The 19,993-nt window shown below is 44.4% G+C and overlaps 1 protein-coding gene across 3 annotated transcripts in view; it reads right to left on the reverse strand.

Moving 5' to 3' along the window:
* Nucleotides 1-944: 944 nt before the first annotated feature.
* IFT43 (intraflagellar transport 43) overlaps nt 945-19,993 on the reverse strand; it is a 43,973-nt gene continuing 24,924 nt past the window's right edge. For 2 of the 3 annotated variants that reach the window (XM_027637930.1, XM_027637929.1), the window contains 6 exons: nt 16,433-16,465; nt 15,886-15,932; nt 3,955-4,027; nt 2,484-2,559; nt 2,075-2,137; nt 1,045-1,288 (listed from right to left, as the gene is read on the reverse strand). In XM_027637930.1, the coding sequence (XP_027493731.1) occupies nt 1,178-1,288; nt 2,075-2,137; nt 2,484-2,559; nt 3,955-4,027; nt 15,886-15,932; nt 16,433-16,465 (403 nt within the window). In that variant the 3' untranslated portion in view covers nt 1,045-1,177. Of the gene's footprint in view, nt 1,289-2,074; nt 2,138-2,483; nt 2,560-3,954; nt 4,028-15,885; nt 15,933-16,432; nt 16,466-19,993 lie in introns of all 3 variants that reach the window. The other variant, XM_027637931.1, reaches the window with a different exon arrangement.

Raw genomic sequence — 19,993 nt, forward strand, 5'->3', positions numbered from 1 at the left:
ATTTTTGTGGCCCCAGACTGGAACCCCACTCTTGTTGGTAGAGTTGTCTGGTTTATCAACTCTGATCTGAAATTCTGCAGAGTACTGAATTCACAGCGAGTTATTTGACCTGTCCTGCTGTCATAAAAATGGAAATGCCATACTCTATTAGACTGACCAAACAAGCCAAGAAGAACAGCACAGCAAGCTTCCTCCCAAGCACCTGCACTGCCCCCCCCCCCAAAGTATACAGCAAGATTCTCCAATGGGACAAGGCTTTGAAGGACATTGGCTTAGGAAGTAATGTTACTGTTTCCTGCAAATAATGACCACAGTTCTATGGGGATAAGGTATTAACAGCTAAATGGGTTTTTCTTTAGATGAAAATAGGAGTGGGTCACTTGGTTCCAAGGAGACACCCACCAGGGAGTTACCTTTTTTGAGAGCATCAGGCTCCATTCTTTCACACACATGGAATAAACAGTATTTTCTTTGCAAACTACCTATTGCCTGAAGTGATCTCCATTCAAGCTGTGGTTTCATGTGATTGCAAAAGCTAAATGGGGTTATGCCTGGTCAGAATTTAGCTGGGAAACCTCAGGGTAAAAAGAGGTGCTGTAAGAAGTGGTGTTGGCAGTTTAACAGGTGATGCTTCCTGAGTCAACACAGAGGTAATGTTCCAGCAAAGGGGTTAAATTAGCAGGGAAAGGCTGGAGGCTGCTGGATGAAATGTAAACCAGATATCCTGACAACTTGTGGTGTCTGTTGTGAGGAAGATGGTAACCTTGATGTCATAGTGTATTGGGTCTGGCTGAGCTAGAGTTCATTTCCCCCATAAGCTTCTCTGATAGCCATCACTGCAAACCACACTCCATTGGAAGATGGTCCACTCCAGGGAGGCTGGGTTTCCACAGAGGAAAGATCAACCACTGCAGTTATCTGTAAAGCTGCTATTGAGGTGGAGCGACTGTTCATAAGTTAATATTTTATTGTGTTTAGAATTCTTCATCTCTTTTGAGAACAAAGATTCTTATTACAAAATATCCAAAACTTCTCACGAGACAGTTTTCTGTAAAGCAAGGTCCTATTTATTTTCATGTCTGAAGTAAGGTCTCAAATACAAACAAGTGAATAGAAAATTGAAGTGCTAAACTATTTACAGGGGATGCATGTATGAGATGTCTGTTCTGCCAGTACTCTATGGCAGACTGAGGTGGTCCTCTCTCTCAGACTGTCCCAGGTCCCACTCAGTCACTAGTTCTGAGGACACCTCTGTGAAGAGATGGTCCCAATCCCAGCTGACATCATCCTACCAAGAGGAAAAAGACAAACATGCTGAAATGTTACTGGTGACACCCAAAGTTGTCTGAACAACGCCAGACATTCAGTGAAGAGAGAAAGTAAATGGTAACTGCCCTGACCAGGGAGATCACAGATTCAGTTGGCTAGAACAGGAATACTAGCCAAAATGAAATGTGAATTCCTGCTACAATTTAAAAATGTTGACAGAATTATTTATGTTCCAAAATTCCATAAAGGACAGATTTTTTGATACTTGTTAACATTAGATACACCCTGGCAGGTCATAAAGAGGAGCCATAAAAATCTTTCATCCTTCTGCTGAAGCATGTGCAGTTCAGAGATGCAGAAATCCTTTGTTGCAAGTCCTGCGCTCCTGCCCACCCAGTTGTATTGAGGTTGTTCTGTCCTGCTTTAAAACCCCTCTACCCAAACCCCAAATGCTTTCTGCCTTCGTTCCTCTGTACTGTTCTGTAGAACCACCTGTAGCTCATGGTGGCTACCAAAGGACAATACACAACACAGCACTGTTTCTGCAGGGATCTGTGACAGTACTAGGCCTTTCACATTTTCCTTACTAGCTCCTTCATGTTGAAGGTGGCCAATCATAGTGATGCCATAAACTCACACTGAGAAAGCACTATATATCTTTAAAATCATCTGCTGGGTAAATGAAACCTTTTACACCTTGGACAAGCTCTCTCTTCTCCACCCCACCAACAAAGGCTTACTATTACAGTCTGAGACACACAAGAAGCTTTTACCTTGTTGGTGTTTCCACAAAAGAAAGACTCACCTCTTGTAGTTCATGCTCTGGAGCCAAAACTTTGGTGAGGAGCTTCAGGTCTACCTCCCCATCCTATGAACACACACAGAGTCAGTCTTACAGACATTGAGAAAGCAGACACCCTCATTTAACCAGACAGGTCTTGCTAGAGATCAGCACATTTGCCTCATAAGGATCACATACTTTGTCCAGAACAACAGCAGGAGCCTCATCTGAGCAGCAGATACCATAACACATTATTTACAGACACAAACAAGCACAAAAGTCACAAAGCAGAGAGGAACAAACAGTCAGATTGCAAGCAGTTTGGATTGCAAAATGGTGTGTATTTCGTGCAGCTGAGTATCACAGTGGAGGATGATGGGCTCCTGGAAGGAGAGGGAGTCACACTGGTCAACCCATAGCAACATTCACTTACCAGAGTCTGAAAGGCAGCATACTTCATTAAATCTTTGTCCAGGTCTTGGTAGGTCAGCACTCGGTTCACCTGCACACTGCAACCAGAAAGGGTCAAAGAACAAGCTTCAGTCAGTGTGGAAGCACATGTGAGGAAAAGGGTGGCATGAACAATAGTCTGGTGACACCCACCTTGAGTGTCCACATCACCCCTGTAGACTTCTGAGATGGATGTACCCAGACAGAACCATATCTCAGTCACCAAATGAACAGTCATTGACAAATCTGTGTATCAGGTTGTACACATGCATAAAAATAGAATGTGGAACAACCATGAACTCCCTCAGAGAAACTAGACGCCAAAAAGAAGATCCATAGACTAGCTGCAATGGCTAGAAGGACTGTAGTGAGCCTTCAAACAGCCCCAGCACCATAGCAAAGGAGGCTCTGAGAGCAGCACCATATAAGTTACTAAATAGAAGAGACTTAGTGATTTTCATGTCTGAGCTGAGTCAGAGCTATCAAATACGACATCTTAAAATGTAGCATTCCAAGAGAAACATGGTGTAGGGGGGTGATATGCTGTCGTACCACACTTGCCTTCACAGGTGATAAAATACTATAGAAAAGACCTATATTAATTGAATTTATTTGTGTTTGTCCAGGAAAACTGCTTCTCTTTTCTATTGCAGGAAAACTATGAATACAAGAGGATCAGACAGCATTATTAAAAAAAAAAAGAAGATAAAAAGAAATGAGCTCTAGTGAGAGACACAGTAATTTTAAACTTACTACTATAAAGTGTCAATTACTTTTGTTAATAGCTATATAATTACAATGATTACTCCACACTTGTGAGAGAGGCATCTGTGGCCAGAAGTAAGATATCCCATCCCTCCCAATAAGGGTCAACAGAAATCCCAGTCTGTGATCTTGGCAATAGACCCAACAGAGAAGATTTTCCTCATATGTTTAAGACAAACCCCCAAAAACCTTCATTCTTAAAAACTTTCTGGTCTCCCTTGAGCTAACCCCAAGGCTACTCTGATAGCACCTTCAAACAACAGGATTGTACTTTGCAAATTAACTATGCACTTGAGTAAGAAGGATATCCTGTGGAGGGTAAAGCAGCCTACGACCACATGTAATCAAAATGTGTGTGGTAATGCATGTGTAGGAGGCATTTGAGGTTATACAGGCAACCTTAAATCAAGTAATTCCTCACTTTTGAGAGTTTAATTTTTGAATATCAAATATGTTATTCTAATGTAGGTTTTTTATAAAGAGAGAGAATATGCAGTACTTGCTTTTCTGCATAATAGGAAACAAGAAGTTTGCGCTGTTCAGCTTGGAGCCTTGCTGCCACAAAACACAGCACCAAATCCTGCTGAATGGCACTGCTACCAACATCCAGAGGCATAAAATGGGTTTAATTTCACTAGCCTGTTCGCACAGCTGATGAGAGCCTCAAGAGCACCTGGCAGTGCTCTTACCTGGGGGGAGCTGCCACTTGCATGGCCAGGTCTTCCTCCTGGACTTCCTCCAAATCAGGGATCACGGGAATGTCTGCAAAAAGAGAAAGCAGCATCAGTAAGTGAGGAGTGTTGTGCTCTGCTCTGCTCTCCTCTCACTGAAGACAAAGGTTCCGTTGCTTCACAGATATGAAGCAGCCTGTTCCTTATTAAAGGAGAATGCAAAGGAGTTATTTAGCAATAATTAAAAATATATTGCTTAATATTAAAAGAAGGTAATTAAAGTTTGAAGCCTGGGGTCACAAGAAATCTTCCAAGAGGAGCAGTACGGGTAGAACTCTGTAGGCCATGGACCATGCATTTGAACACAACTGTGAAGCCGAAAGAAGCTGCTTGCACTAAACCCTGCTGCCTACTTGCCATCATCAGCTGGCAGGAATTTGCTTCTTATGTGTTATCATTTGCTCAGCCATCAGTCACCAAGACTCTGTTAGAAATGAAACATGGGGCAGAAACTGAGAGAAGCTATGTAAAACTGCATGTTGAAGAAACTGCTACTGGGGTCTCAGGTTGTGTAGACCTGTGACCATCCCGAAGGCTGAGGGAGGAAGTGCTAGTGGTCTAGCAGATATAAACACCAAGGAAGATGCATCTAGTTGCATTGTCATGATTTCCAGTGTGACTCTGGAATGGGTGAGGGTCACTGGGTATTCCCAGCACAAGGACTGTGGCTACTCCAGCTAAAAAGGATGCTACAAACAAAAGAATTCAGGAGGGGAGGAAGAACTGAGTGTACACTGAATCCTGCTAAAGGATTAAGGCTCTGAGAGTGTTGTATGGTTTGTGATTTTACAAAGTATTATAAAAAGTTAGACAGTAAAAAAGGAGAGGAAGAGAAGGGAAAGTAACTGGAGGCACAAAACAAGAAAAGAGTACCCCAACACAGAGCATCTTTAAAGACTCAAGGCCACAAAGGCTCTCCAGAGACCCTTAGCCCACAGACCACGCAGAAGCTGGTGGTTTGGCTCAGGGAAGAGGTTTCACTTGGCTAGTGTACAGGCAGAGCTGGCTCCTTCAGTGCTGGAGTGAGCAGGCTGCTCCCGGCTCTGCCAACAGCATGGCCATGCTACTGCTGGATGGCAGCAGGCAGCTGGGCCTGGCTTTGCCACTTTTTTTAGCCCAGGCTGAGATGAATATTCAGGAGCTGGAGAGACATTCCCACCTATGGTGCTGAGGGCTCTGGGCAGAGTCTTCCTGAGAAGCCCCTGGTCCAGCCGCCTGTCAGAGCTGTGCAGGCTCTCAGCTGCCCTCCCTTGCTGAACGTCCATCATGTTCCCCCACTCACTGGCCAGGAGGCAGCTCTGGCCCAGCTGCAGCAGGGCACAGGTCAGCCTGGGCCTTGGCGCGGTGGCCATCCAGAGCTGGCCACCCAGTGGGATTTCTCACTAATTGGCTGCCTGGTGGAAGGCTGAGCGGGACAGGGGCTGTCGCAAGAGCCTGGCCACGGCAAAAGGAGTGACAGCTTGGCCAGCCTCAGCAGAGCTGTGCCTTCTAGCTCCCCAGCCACCCAAGGAGCAGGTGCCTGCGAAGCAGCTCTCCAACTGCAGCAAACTTCCCAAAGACATTTAAAGGGAAACTGCAGCAACAGCCCCCCAGGCTGTGTCTGAGATAGAGGAGGCATGTGCAAGAAAGGCCTCACCTGTGCGTGGCTGGGCATTTCAGGCAGATCTCTCCTCCTCTGGTTGAAGGGACAATACCTGGTAGAAGCTGCTATCCTGCTGGCTCTTCCCTGCAGGGGCTCTCAGCTCTTAGTAAAACTTGTAGCAAAATGCACTTATGGGACAAAAATATCACCATGGACAGATTGACCAGTTGAGGCAGCTAGTAAAACCTGCTCAGTAATAATGTGGGAGAAAGCCCCTGTATATAAGCAACAAATACCAAGGAGGGAACAGACTGGTGAGACTGGTCCAAGGCAGGGAATGAAGCTCTGTGCAGATGTGCCCTGTTATGTCCAGGCAAACGAGCAAGGGAATGAGAAACCACCTAACCTCTCCTGAGCTAATTTATCCTTTTCATCAGGAGACTATGAATCTTTCTCAGCAAACACAACTAAATTAAGAACTACCTGGGAACAGAGCTGTCTTCACCCCTCAAGCACATTCCCTGTTGCAGGAGAAAGTCAGATCCTTATCCTCTTTTGACAGCAGAAATGTGGAAGGTGTTTGCAGCAAACTGAATTTCTTCACTCAGTTCTCATTTTGGCAGCTACTTCTGGAGTCTCCTCTTCCAAGTTCTGTTTTGGTTTTGTTGACTTCTTTTTGCACTAGAAAAAGCTGTAAACTTAGAGCCTGGTCAGTGATGTCCCCTCTATTTTGCAGGTTCCCAAATACTCCTGGGTTCTTCAGTGCTGATTTTGTCTCATTGCCACTGAATTCCATGGAGAGATTTCTAAACCCCTTGCAGAGCGTGACCTCCACTCTATATTAGCAAAATCCAGGTGATCACATAGAAATTCTTTCCAAAAGAAATTCAAGCTTCTGATATTTTATAGACACTCTAAAAATATTTCACACATAAGAGCTGCAAATGCTCTGGGGGCTCCTGCCAGCCCCTCCAACAAAGGCCACCGCAAGCTTATTCTTACTGCAAAGTGTGGATGCCTTGCCCATTTCTAGGCAGAAGCAATGCCCTTTAGGACTGTCGAGCTGACAGGAAACAGAATGGAAATGTGACAAATTTTAAGAAAATATCAGCTCCCTGTGATAACTGCTATCAGTGGCAAATCAGCCCTGAAATATCTGGGTCTTTATTTCACTTGTTACTCATAATTTCCTCTTCCCTCTGCCAATTCCCATGGTGCCACTTCTCCACAATCCCTCCTCCTTCTCTCTCTGTACAGTTTGCAAAGTGTCTCAGTTCTCAGTTTATCACCAAGGAGCCAACCTTTCCCCTCACTCAGTCTCCAGCTGCCTAATTGTTTTTGTTGCTCTTCTTGGGACTCAGATCTTTTTTCCCTGTAAGCTGTGGTAACACAGCCAAGTCATGGCCTATGTCAGCTGCAAGGCAAAGAAGCACACAGGCTATCGTGCTGCAATAGAGTAGGCAAAGGCTGTACTTTTAGTATTGCCATTCGCTGCAGTGAGGTTTTACATATAACATTAGTACACGCAGAAATGTTCGTGGGACCATGTCCTCCCAGTCCTGTGCTGCATTTTTCCAAGAACAAGGTTATATTACAACCCCCCACTCTATGTGCTTTGCTCTGTGATCAACGTTTTAACTCTCATGTTCAGTGTGGGGGCTTCAGATAATTTTCCATAAACCTGTGTTTTTGGTGCTGAACCTTGACACCTACTTTACTGGCCAGGCTCTCATGCTCACGTAGGCAAACCTTAGAAATAACTGCACAAAAGGACACACCAGGTCACTGCAATGAAGTGAACAAATGGCCCGTGCAATGATGAGTGAGCACCACGATGACACAATGGTGAGTGCTAGATGACAAATGCAAACTCCCCTCCACCTCCCAGATGATGGTGAATAAGGGTGAACAAAGAATGAAACCAAAATGAATGTATTCATAGAGAAGTTATGGTGGGGCAGGAGACAGCGGTACCAAATGTTGGCTGACTGGGGAGTTAAGTCACTGCACCAAATTGATTGTCTCAGAACATCTAAGTTCCAGCATGTAAGTAAGAACGTTTTTACTGCAACAGTAAACTGAGCTAGGTCTTACACAAAAAGAACTTCATGACTAAATTACGGCAAAGCACCAATTACATAAGGCAGAAGTGTGTGAATGGTAGGAGGAAAAGATGAAGGGGAAAGACTGAGGGTGACCCATGCTACATGCAGACAGTCAAACAATAGGCAAGGAACAGCAGCTTTTCAAATCATAAAGAAAGGAGGGCTTTATGTGTTCATACTAAAGTATATGCAGTAATCATCATCTTTTTTACCTCTTAGCAAATAACTTACTGACAGGCAAAGGTTAACAACCACAAAATGCAACAAGCAGGAGGTGGGAGAACCTGCACCAATCTAATACCCAGCTGCTCCTGCAAGTTGGTGAATTGCACTTTCCCTCCCAGGCAGGGCTAATTTTTGATTTAGTAGCAACATCTGCAGGGTGGGTCTCTTAAAATCCTACAAACTCATAGCAAGATCTGGTCCTTGTCCCAAAGAACTAAGTTCTCTGTTAGATACAAGGCAGCATAAATGGGGACAGACAGCATCTGTTCCAGGTCAGGCAATAAATCAGTAGCTAAGATGGATCTAGAAACAATATCCCAGGTCAGGCATGCATTTAGTCAGCAGTGTGGTGGTTGCTTCCTTCCTGAACTGCTTTAAGTCTCCTGAGCCAACATCCTGACACCGAAAAAAACCCCAAAAAAACACTTCATCTCACATTGTCTGATTCACTTCCCCCAACTGGGTGAGTGTTTCAAAGACCAATTCAGAATGGACACTCTTGTAGGGGGGACTGTGCTGCCCTCCCCGTCCACACACCACCATATCCAGAAAACAGAAAGAGTGGCTTCTGGATCTGGCAGTCCCCTGTAACCAAGCAGGTATAAGAATGAAACTAACTTTAGTTTAAGTTGCTTGCTCATAAAATGTAAAACTGAAATTATTACAGTATCTCTGCTGCTGCAAAACTTTGTTTTACTGAATGCTGTTACCTTCTGCATCACGTTTGGGGAATTTTAAACAGGCAAATGGAAGGTCTGATTGAAGATGAAGTTAAGTGAAAGAAATTGGTCTCATTTAGCACATGACAGGATTCATCTGTGTTCCCAAGTCCACTGAGGTAGCATCATGGGCGTTTCATATTCATGAGCTGCTGCGACACTGTGTCCCCTCATTTACAAAGCACCGTGTTCAGCAAATTTTGTCCCTGTGGACACTGTGTGCATTTCATGGTCTTGTCAGAAAGACATCAAACACTTCAGTAACCAAACACCAGAAAATGGCTTTAATTAGTGCATCTCAATGCAATAAATATTTTTTCTCTGTAAGTGGAAAAATGGAAAATTAAAAAAAAAAAAAAAAAAAGAAAAATTGAAAGCAACAGGCAAAAAATCTTCAAAAACTCATAAAGAACAAGGGACACAGACAGCTTCTGCTGAACACACAAACAAGCTTGAAGCCTCTTGGAAGGTTTCTCAGGAGAGCAGCAGGCAATTGGAGAGGATAAAGAATACTTCTTTGGATGCTTGGACATTAATTTCATAGGGATGCCTTTCCCTGACTGAAACTGCCCTACCAGTAGGCCAACACAGAACAGCACACCTGCCTGATCAGCCAAGAGGGAGATGAAAACTGTAGACTGAAAAGCAGGCAGTACCACAGCTACCAGGGCACTGCCTAAAAAGCTGAGACATGCAGAAGATAACCTGAGTGTCCCATGTCCCAAAGCATCCTTCTCAGAAGAGAATGGTAACAGCGCAACCTGGCCAAGCTGATGGGAAAAGTCACACTGTGAGCACTGTGTGCCAGAGGATTCACAGGATCTAGGGAAGGTCATGCAGCAGACTCAGTACTGACCCTACAGCCTTGCCTTAAAAGATCATGTGTTTGCCTTGCATAATATTGCATCTCAGCTAGACAGATGACTGGCTGGGGGGGTCGGGTGGGCCATGAGACACTCTACTTGCTTCAATAGTGTAGTGCTTTCATGGACTACCTGGTGTGGCATCGCTTCTTCCACACCTGACAGCTTGCAGGGAACAGGCATCAGGCATATCTGCTAGTTCCCAAGGCTGCTACTGACACAAAGGCTCTGCCCAGTTTAAATCTCTATGAAGTGTGAGGAGAGATGGGGCATGGAACAGCCCTGTCAGATGAGTTGCTGGGCTCAGTGCAGGGCTTCACAAGCATAGCTTCACATGGCTTGTATAGTGCAAGAAGTAGGAGCAGACACTGATGGCCTTAAAAGTGAGGAACCTCTTAATGCATGGGTTTGTTCACCAGCAGCAGAAGACAGGAGAAACTAGAGGCCAGGCCCAAGACCTGGAGTCCACCACATTCCCAAGGTTATCAGCATTTAGAGTGATAACACAACTCTTATCCTTACCAATAGCCACTTGACAGAGCACTATGCCTGCCTTCCTTCCGAGTAACATCTGTTTTCCTCTTTTCCTCTGTTCCTTTGCAGTATTCCCCCGCTGAAACATACTCAGCAGGTAGTGGGGCAGCAGATGAGAAGGCATGAGGTGCCCTGAGAGGGTCTGGTGAACTCAGAAACACAAAACCCTCTTCAGCAATGCTGGAGATGAGAGATTGTGCATTAGAACATTACTGGGGCAGGGAAAGCAGCATCTCAGGATGCTCCTGTGGAAGCATGTTCAGGAGCAGGCGTGTCTGATTCTATTTCATCCTCTTCATGTTACGCTGCAAAAACAAGACAAACTCTTTTGTGCTAAATCCTTAGGTTTTTTATTTTTTCTTATATATATTTATTAAAAAATGCCTCTTTGATCGGCAGCACCCATGACACTTTCACATCTAGAGACTCCTCAGAAGCCTCCTTCCATCCACACAAGGCCACCGCTGCTGACAGCCAGACAGGTTTGATCAGAGCCACTAAGAATCGGATTTTCATAAGACAGATGAGGAATCTTACTGCTGCTCTCTCTCATATCAGATGAGAAACTGAGGAGGAGGGGGGACTAGTCCTGAGGGAATGACACTACAATCAAGGGTATGCGGTTCTCTCTCTGTCCCTCCACTGCTGCAATTTTCAAAGGAGTTTGCCTCAGGCAATTTTAAATGATGGTGTCTCAATTCTGTAATCATCTTTCAAGAGCTTTTTCTTAAAGGGTATTTTAGGTAAACCTAGTCCGTCAATTACACTTACGGACTCAGCAATCACAGCCCCAATATGACTGTGTATCAGCCATACTGCAGAATTTAGCAATGGAAGATGCTTACGCAAACTGTGATTTTAAGCCCCCAAAAAGCTGTGTGCTCCCTTGTAACTAAGGTGTCCACTGCCCCTTGGCCAGTGGTCTGCTGCTTCAAATAGAACTTCAGACAATCTCTTGGGACATATTCTCTGCTCTCCCCTGACCACTGTGGCTGTCAGGAGGGAGCCTTCTTTGAACACCAGAGGCTCTCTATCACAACACCAGCAGTTACTGGAGGAGTTCAAACTGGCCTGGACCAACAGTTCAGTGTAAACCATCGGGTTCGGTGGAGTCTGCCCTTCAGTGACCTTGCACAGAGACTCGGGGTAGTACATTGGAAGAGCAGCCAAGGGGAAGAGTGTGGTGTGCTGACAGAGCCACACACAAAGTCACAATGCAAAATCCCAGAAACTCAACAATCACTGACCCTCTCTGCCCCAGAACCTTCTATTCAGCCCATTCACACCACTTCCAAAACACTATATTTTTCATTCTGTCTCCATTTCACTGATGCTCAGAACTTTTCAACCATTTAGCTCTCCCCAAATCACTCCATCACTGCCTTCTGAGCCTATGAAGTACCCAGTGGCCATAACCTTGACTGTTCCTGCAAATTATGCCTTCTCTTACCCTCATGCTCAGCCAATGCAGCTGTCCTTGCAGCTCATGGCCTCTGGGATCCAGCAGCACTTGGTGTGCTCTGTAAAAACAGCAGTTTACCAGGTAACTGGCAAAATTTATCAGGAATGATAGAGCCAATCATAACCCTCACTGTGCTTTATTCTCAGCTCTGTTTGGAGCAATATCCTGATTGGTGCATATTCTCATGCAGCTCAAGAGGTGTTGGATATTATATGGCTGTGAATATCTCCCACCTGCTGGACAGACCTATTCCCCAGAACGATGTTGGGACCACAGCATATGCCCACTTCCCCCTCTGTTGTTCACAGAGTCTGGACTCCCATCCTGTTCAAATGCAAAGGAGCTGATGGCACATGCCAGAAGGGTAAGAAGTCCTTCCCGAGGTTTAACATTGCATAGAAAGGTCTAATCATCAGCTCTGCTTCCCTGAGGAGGCTTCCTAGCAGGCAGGAAGGGGGTTTGCCTTGAGGGCACAGAACTAGTGACTGTCTCCCAGCAGCCTTCCTCACCTGCAGGTCAGGTTTGGCTTGTCTGTGTAACATAGTCAGGCTTTCATTTCAATCAGCTGTCTCATTCACACACACTATCTGCTTTAAAATATCAAGCCATTGTTCCTATAGACAGAGAATCACACATCTCATACCAGTCTTCCAAGAAAAGCCCTGTTCAAGGGTAACAGAGAGAAGGTGGAAAGGGACTTCTGAAGATGGGGCAATAGTCTATGTGAGAAGAATAGCTGGGACAGAGATTACAACCTCAGCTAACAAGCTCCTGTAGAGTGCTGATGAGGAAAATCCAAGGGCAAAGTAGTGAGGAGAAAGAAATCTAGGGGAGTGCAACTCAGCAGTGCAGAACTGGTGGACAAGAAAGGAAGAACAAAGAAAGTTCTCGACAGAAGGATAAAGCTGATTGCTGCATAGGGGGTGGAATGCCAGCATTTCTTGCCCCAACAGGAAACAGCTCTTTGTAGCTGCATGCCAGAAAGAGACATGCAAGCAGAGTAAAGCCCTCTATACCCTGATGGAGAAAGGAGCAAAGGGAAGGCCTTCAATGTGAGCTTGATTGTCCTGTCTTCCCTCCCACCTCATGAAAAAGAATAGTCTGCACTTGGCAGAAGCTCTTGGCTACTGCAGAAAACGAAACAGTGCTCTGCAGATAGCACATACTGAATTCCACCAATAGTCTCACATTTCCCATCTCATGCAGCTTCCCTGCCGTACAGAACTCAGTCGCTGCTGCTCATTTCCCCAGTTGACATGGACAGAAAATTGAGCAATTACCCTTAAACTCCACTCTCTCAGTTTGCCCAGATTGCTACATACAAAGCATTAAGCCCCCAACTGCCCCTGGCCAAAAGTGACTCAACTAGGCCTGTCCTTTAGGAATTAAACACTTCTATGTTCCTTGTGGAGGTTTATTATTCTTCAAGCTGTGATGCATTAAATCCTGCTAAAGCAGATTTCCCACCATGCAGAGGACCTGGCCCCCCATGACAAAGTCTAGTGGGACACATATCCACCTAACAAAGGTGCATTATCCATCTGCTGTGCCTGTGTATTAGCATGTACCAGCATGTGTTCAGGAGGATGGGCACTAAGTTTGCAGGGGTGCTGTAGGAAATCAACCTAGCTAGCGACTAGACATTCCAGAGCTACTTTTGGAGAGACACTAAACTTTTTCAAAACAGTCCTTTCAGTTTGGGGGTTTTACAGGAGCAAATGGTGCTTTTAGTCAAACATGAGTCTTTGCTTTCCTAAAACTCAATACTGGCGCCTCTTTAAAGGGGCTCTCTTGTCCTGGACAAACCTTTATGAAAGAAAAATATAAAACAGAGAAAATTAATTCTGAGCATGACCTGAGCCAAGGTACTTCACTGCTAGTATCTCAGTGTTTTGTATTGTGCAGTATGGATGACTTGCACCTTCTGGGTTTCCCTGTGCAACTGTAATGAATGGCTGAAACTCCAGATTGTTCCATGCATGTCCCTGTCTGGCCCACCCACTCACAATCTCCCATACTATTTCAGTCTTTCCACACAGCCTGGGAAGTGTTTGTCCTCTCCCAAACTCCCACAGAGATGAGGAATCAGATGCTATTTCATACACAGGCCAGGAGCAGCGAAAGAATTCTACTTTTTTTTCTGAAACTACAAGGCATATCAAGCCCAAAAGCCTCCACTTGGCTCTACAACCTTCCCTCTATTCTCCACATGCCAAACTGCACTCTCCCTAGGCCCTAGGCTTTTTTAACACTTTCTCAAATGGACTCCAAATTCTGAGCCTCTGGGGGTTAGTGATGCATAAGCAATCACAACTGAGCACATTTCAAATTCACAAGAACACCTTTTTAAGGGCATATAGTTTTGTCCTTCATTCTTCTAATGAAAAGGTTGGATGGGGGACGAACAATGTTAATGGAATGGTACAGCTCAGCTTTCTAATAGGTTAAAGGAAGGCGATCCAAATGTATTGGTTGACAGCAGCAATCATTACACAACTGCGCCTGTTCATATTAAGGTGTACAAGCTAACACATTATGCAGCACAAAATAACCGTGACCCATCCTTGCGGATCCATACACCAATGTCTTGATTTTTGTATGTTTAGAATCTAAGCTTTACTGTTACAGTTAAGGACACAAACTCAAGTGCAGTTCTGTGCAAAGTGGAGGCTGATATAGCTCAATTTACTGCACAGATGCAGCCAGTGCATGCTACTCCCTGCCTTCTTCACTAGGCAGTTAGTTGTATCTCTCTGCTTATTAAAAAAAAAGTAATTTTATTCAGGTTCTGCAGTTTGTTTATTTGTCACTTCTCTGCACTACAATTGCTGAGCCCACATGGAAAACTCCTCTCCCAGAACAGCTTGCTTAATCTCCCTGTAGAAATAGGACCACAAGCCTGCAATGCACTGATCCATTTAGAGATTCTCCATATGCAAATTAGACCCACAACCCAGCGTATTTCACTGTACCAGAAACTGCCTGGGTAGGAACCATATCAGGTTAGTAGGCTCTTCCTTCTAACACAAATTAAATCCAAAGCTGAACTCTAGTTTGCAAACAATCCAAATCCAACTGTTAACCATAGGTTAGGCACAGATAAATAACTGAAGCATATTAGGATTCAACACATCTTCAGACCACACTGTGCATCAATTCTATTCTATCTTTATTACCCAAGGTCTTGGAGTGCTGAAAGTCACATGCTGCAAACAAACATTTGGCAAGCATTTTTATGCCTGGTTAGCAAAGACAGTTTTTACACTCTGAGTACATGACCACAGTTCAACAAAAAGGACAGCACATATGCAAACAGTCAAAGAGCTGTTCAGAACAGACTATAAGCCTCAGTGACATACGCTGAAATTTAAGAAGCCCGAGAAACCTCCCAGGGGGAAAATTTACTCTGTTCTGAAGATGCCAATGCTATAAAGGTGCCACTTATGGCAATCATGTGTTGCAATGCTTAATCTGTCTGGAAGACCCAAATAAGTCTTCATTTAATCTCATTAACGATACTGATGTCTGATCCTTTGTGACTCCAGGTAATTCTTCTGATGCTTGATGATATTTTACAGATGCAACTTTTTATACACTGTATAAGATTCCTAGTCCTTGAAAACTGAGGTAGCTCCAGAGACTTAAAGAATTTCTATGCTCCTCACAGTTCTCTAGTGCTCATCTTGAAATTCATACTGTGGATTTTTCCTGAGATTTTTCTTGACTCATCCAGTCCTAGAAGAGCAGGTGATATACACTATAAAGAAAACTAGTGCTAAGTCAGTAGATTTCACAGCAGCCTGTATAGGGATGGTTTGGGATTACCCACCAGTTCTTATGTTTAGTTTATGATCTTGGGTTAGGGTAAACAGATTTTTTAAATTAAGAATTCCATTACGACAAAGACCCTGGGAGAGTGGTGCAGGCACTTGTCTTGTTGGGAACAAGACAAGGATGTTGTCATAAAACAGGTGAGAGGTTTTATGCAGAGCATACTATCACCTAACTCGGGACAGCACTGAATCCCTCCCCCACTCTTAACCTTTTAACTGTTAATGCTTTTAGCTCTCTTTTTGCCCCAGTCCACTATTTTCCATGTGGAGGTAATCATAGAGAGAAGTGTCCTTGACACTTTCCTTCTTTCCAAAGGTCTTTTATAATTCTGTGTCCATGAAGAGCCACAGTTAGACTACAGGTTCACTTCCTCATCTTCCTTCTCCATCTCCTCTAATTTCTCCCTCATTCAGCAGGTGGGAAGACTCAGGCAACTCCCACATTTGTTTACCCTCAGACTGGTTCATTTCTTCGCAATTTCTTACAGGATGCTTCTGCTACTTTAGTGGAGAGTCCCCACACATGCATGAAGGCACTTCTTGTAGTCAAGTATGTGATATCTTACCTCCTCCATCATCTGATGCCTCCAGGCTCTGCTGTCTGAGACGATGGCTGCAGCAAAACACATGGAAGAATTTCAATTGCAAACCCAGAAAAGCATCTTGTTGTGCCCCCTTCCATCCCACCAAGCCTCATGGCCTGTCAAGGGGAGAGGTCCCAGATATGCTTAAACAGCAGACTGACCTTCCATACCCCTAATTGCTGGGCTCAGCAGAAATCTCAGCTTAAGCAACATGCCTTGTACCTAAGACAAACTTCTAGGCTGCAGACAGTAGGGCCTGGGGTGGGTTTGGGAGGAAGGCAGTTGCTTTTTAATTTTCTTTCTTTCTGTTATATGGGAGTGACAGAGCCATCACCTACTCCACATCCAGGGAACTACAGAATGACCAGCCCTGCCCCCTCCCAGGACACATGGCATGAATTCATGATAGGCTCTGCACACTTCCAAAGTTTCAGATCTTGGAGTTCTGGTGCTTAGTGGCATGTGCCCCTTCTCTGTGAGATCAAATATGAAAGTTGTGGAAGAAGACTCAGCAACAATGGAAACTTACTCTTCTACTTCTTCTGCATGCTTTCTTCCTGACCTGTAAGATGAGAAAGGCCTATGCTTAGAAAAGGCTAGAGAAAATTAAAAAACTGCACCTTTCCCTACATAACTGTTATTGTGCAAAACAGTTTTCTGCACCAGGTCTGATATAACACACTGTGTGACCACTAAACCAGTGTATCAAAAAGTCCCTGAGTGAAACAGATTGATGAAGAACCATTTGGATCCCAAAAGACAGCCATGGCCAAACAGCAAGAACCACACTCCCTGGTTTTTCAGCTTCTCAGACACTCTTTCACCCCCTCTGCCATCAGTTGCAGGCAAAGCTTGCCTTACCTGAGTAGAGAGGTCGATGCTTTAAGGAGTGAAGAAGGTGCTATACTTTGTCTGCCTACAAGGTAGGTTCTTCCTTCCCCTGGTTATACATAAAGATTTTCTGGTTGCCTTTTAGGTTAGGAGTCCCACCTGAGTTGGCCAAGTTCAGGTCAGACATGCAGTCGCTGCAGAAAATCAGGGCTGATCTGGCTGAGTTAACAGGAGTTCATAATAATACCATGGGGGGGGAGGCACTGGCAAATGGCAGCTCCCTTGCTCTCCACCCCAGCAAGCCCAGAAGTAATTCAGTCCCGATTAGGAACGCTTGTTCAATATTCAAAATGTAAAACATGGAGGTTGCTGAACCAGCACTTTGAAAAGTTAATTAAATGCCAGGTTTCTTTTTAGCAGATACTCCATCACTCACTGATTGCTTTGGCCATTTTGGAGAGTGAAGTTTCATCTCTATGTGTTGGGAATAAATATTCTCCCCTCTGCTGAAGTCAGGGTGCTATGACAAAGAATAAATGGGGCTCTCCCCTACCACATGCACTGTCCCAGGACACAACAAGATGTAAGAGAAGTTGCTTCACTGCCTTGCACTGTTCCTTTCAAAGCAATTCTGTGACATGGGACAGCCTCTCCTCATCTGCTCTCTGCTCTAGCAAGTTACGATCTTCATCAGCTCTCCTATGAATAATCTATTCTTCTAAGAGCAAGGAGCAGGGCACAGAGGATGTCTAGCTATAAGAAGAAGAGCTATAAGGAGAAGAAAGTACTTTGTCTCCACTGCTCTCCCTGGAGCTTGCAGTCTGTAAGAAGTTAAAAATTACACTGAATCAGTGATCTAAGCCCAGCAATATCCACTGCTGTAATCAGAACTGCAGAACAGTGGGTGACATCTGCATCTGGGCTTTCAGCTGTATCTGAACCCTCTGTTGAGAGGCAGAAATGCAATAGAGCTGGGGAGTTTAGGAAAGAGCTCTTCCAGCAAGGATGAACTGTTCAGCTCCATCCTTCTCCTCAGTGGTAGTACAAAACACTTTTTGTGAACCCCCAATACAATGGAGAAAGAAGGAGATGGCTTCAGAGAGGCCACCACCAGCTCTCACTGGAGTTTAGACTCTGAAAAGACAGAGGTGGAAAGATGATGCAAGATTTCTCCAATTTTATCCCTTCCTTATGCCTTCACAGAACTGATTCCCACACACTGCCTTCATAGCCTTGCCTTCAGTGAGCTGAAACATCCCAAATTATGGCATTGCACAGCCTTGCACAGTGAGATGATTTCCTGGGGGTTAAATCTAACCTTTTCTTACCATGATCCCATTATTCTTGATTATTGTTCAACCCCAAATAACACTCTCTTCCTCAGTACTCACACTTCTTACATCTTTACTCATCTCCTGTCTCCAGGCAGGAGTGAAACACACCACATGTTTATACTTCCCAGGAGAAGGTCACTCCTCCTATCCCTGTAAGCAATTTCTTTTTCCTAAGCTCCCTGTCATAACAGATATCCAGGTGGTCCACAGGGAAGGCAGTCATATGTTAGTCCTAGAGGCAGAGACTACTTTGCTCATGTTTTGAGACTTAAGCTTTCTCAACTTTTCCTTGTGCTAGGAAAGGACTTACTCAGGACAATAAACAAATACCTAATTATGAAACAGCTGCACTATATTGGAAAAAAGTAGTAATTTGGGGAACAAATTAATCAGCTGGGAGGGGGGAATAGTAGTTACCCCTTTAATCCCAGAGCCCAGATGTTAGAACACTCTCTTGTCAAACAAGACCATTCCTTTCCTCTCTCTAGGGCAAGTAAAAGCCAGGAGCTTTTACTTGCCCCCCCAGGAGAACACCTTAGACCCTTTGCCACAGGGCCTGACAGTGGCAGTGGGTGATACAAGTCTCTCATGCTGACAGTGCTGTGGTTTATACAGAGCATTTAAATACCAATTACACTAGAGCAGGAACGAGAAATTACTTGTTCTGTTTAGGAGAGATTTCCGCTTCCAGTCACCTGTACTAGATATGTTTGTTAATATATGAATTGGAATAGCAACATTATTTGATGAAACTAGCATTTCAAACCAGCTGATAAGCTCATGGGTAGAAAACTATCCCAGAAATATAGCATGAAGCTTCTGGAGCACAGGAAGGAATTGCATGTTTTATACTCCCTGTGGCCTTAATGATTGAGCTATTGAGCAGGTTTGTTCCTGACTAGTCTTTTGCTTTTTTGGCCAAATTACAATACCTAAATTACCTAACAGCGTGACTCTAAGAGAAAAGACAAGACTTGTCTTGTGTCCTAAGGTTAAAAACCTTGAAGGCAGTAAGAGAAATCATTCAGTCTTCAAAATGTGCCCCAACTCCAACTCTATCCATTCCATAAACTTAGCTGAGGGCTAAGCTACACATGGAGATAGTATTCCTGCAGAATACAAGTCACCTGCTTGTCTCTTTGCTCTCCAGGTACTACATGAAGCCTCACAGGATTTCTTCATGAAGCCATCGTATTGCTTTAAACATTGTGAGCATCTCTTCCTGAGAACACTTTCAGCTTACCAATGCCAATTGCAACACACTGAGACTAACATTTCATCCTTCAGGAATATAAGGCCTGGGTACACAGCACCCTCTTCATTCACCTTGTGGTCACACTTAGCTTTCTAGTGATGAGTGAAAGCAGACATGGAATGAACCCAACTGTAAACTCACACCAGCATACACAGATTTCCTACTCTTTTCTCATATTCTCAGCAACATGAAGTGCACTGCCCTGCTTTGTCTGCTGCAGCAGCAGGCACAGCCCAGGGAGGGCAGCAACAAGTACCTACAAAATGAGCAATTGAATATGAACTACAGATATACTCACTCAAGTAAGGACAAGCAAAACAGCATAATCCCAGGAGCAGTGCTCAGAAATGCATTCTCAGTACTATACACCAGCCATCCCCAGCTTTTGTGAGGCAGTGATACCACTCATTTCTTCTCATAAATGCATTTTTCTGGAGTACCAAAGAACGTGGACCAACTTCATCACCTGGACAGATCCGCTTAAACTCCCTTTCCCTGTGAGACTGTCAGTGCTCCCAAACATAACCATAATCCAGGAATATTCCCTACGGCTTCAGCCAGCTGCTTACCCCCTCTCTACTTCAGGGTGTTGAATAGTTTGGAAACCGGGCAGAAGACCCTGACAGACCCCATGTAACCCCATGGTATGTAACTCCTAGTACAGAATACC

The sequence above is a fragment of the Corapipo altera genome, unplaced genomic scaffold, assembly GCF_003945725.1.
Source record: "Corapipo altera isolate COAL_440 unplaced genomic scaffold, ASM394572v1 23, whole genome shotgun sequence".
Classification (NCBI taxonomy): Eukaryota; Metazoa; Chordata; class Aves; order Passeriformes; family Pipridae; genus Corapipo; species Corapipo altera.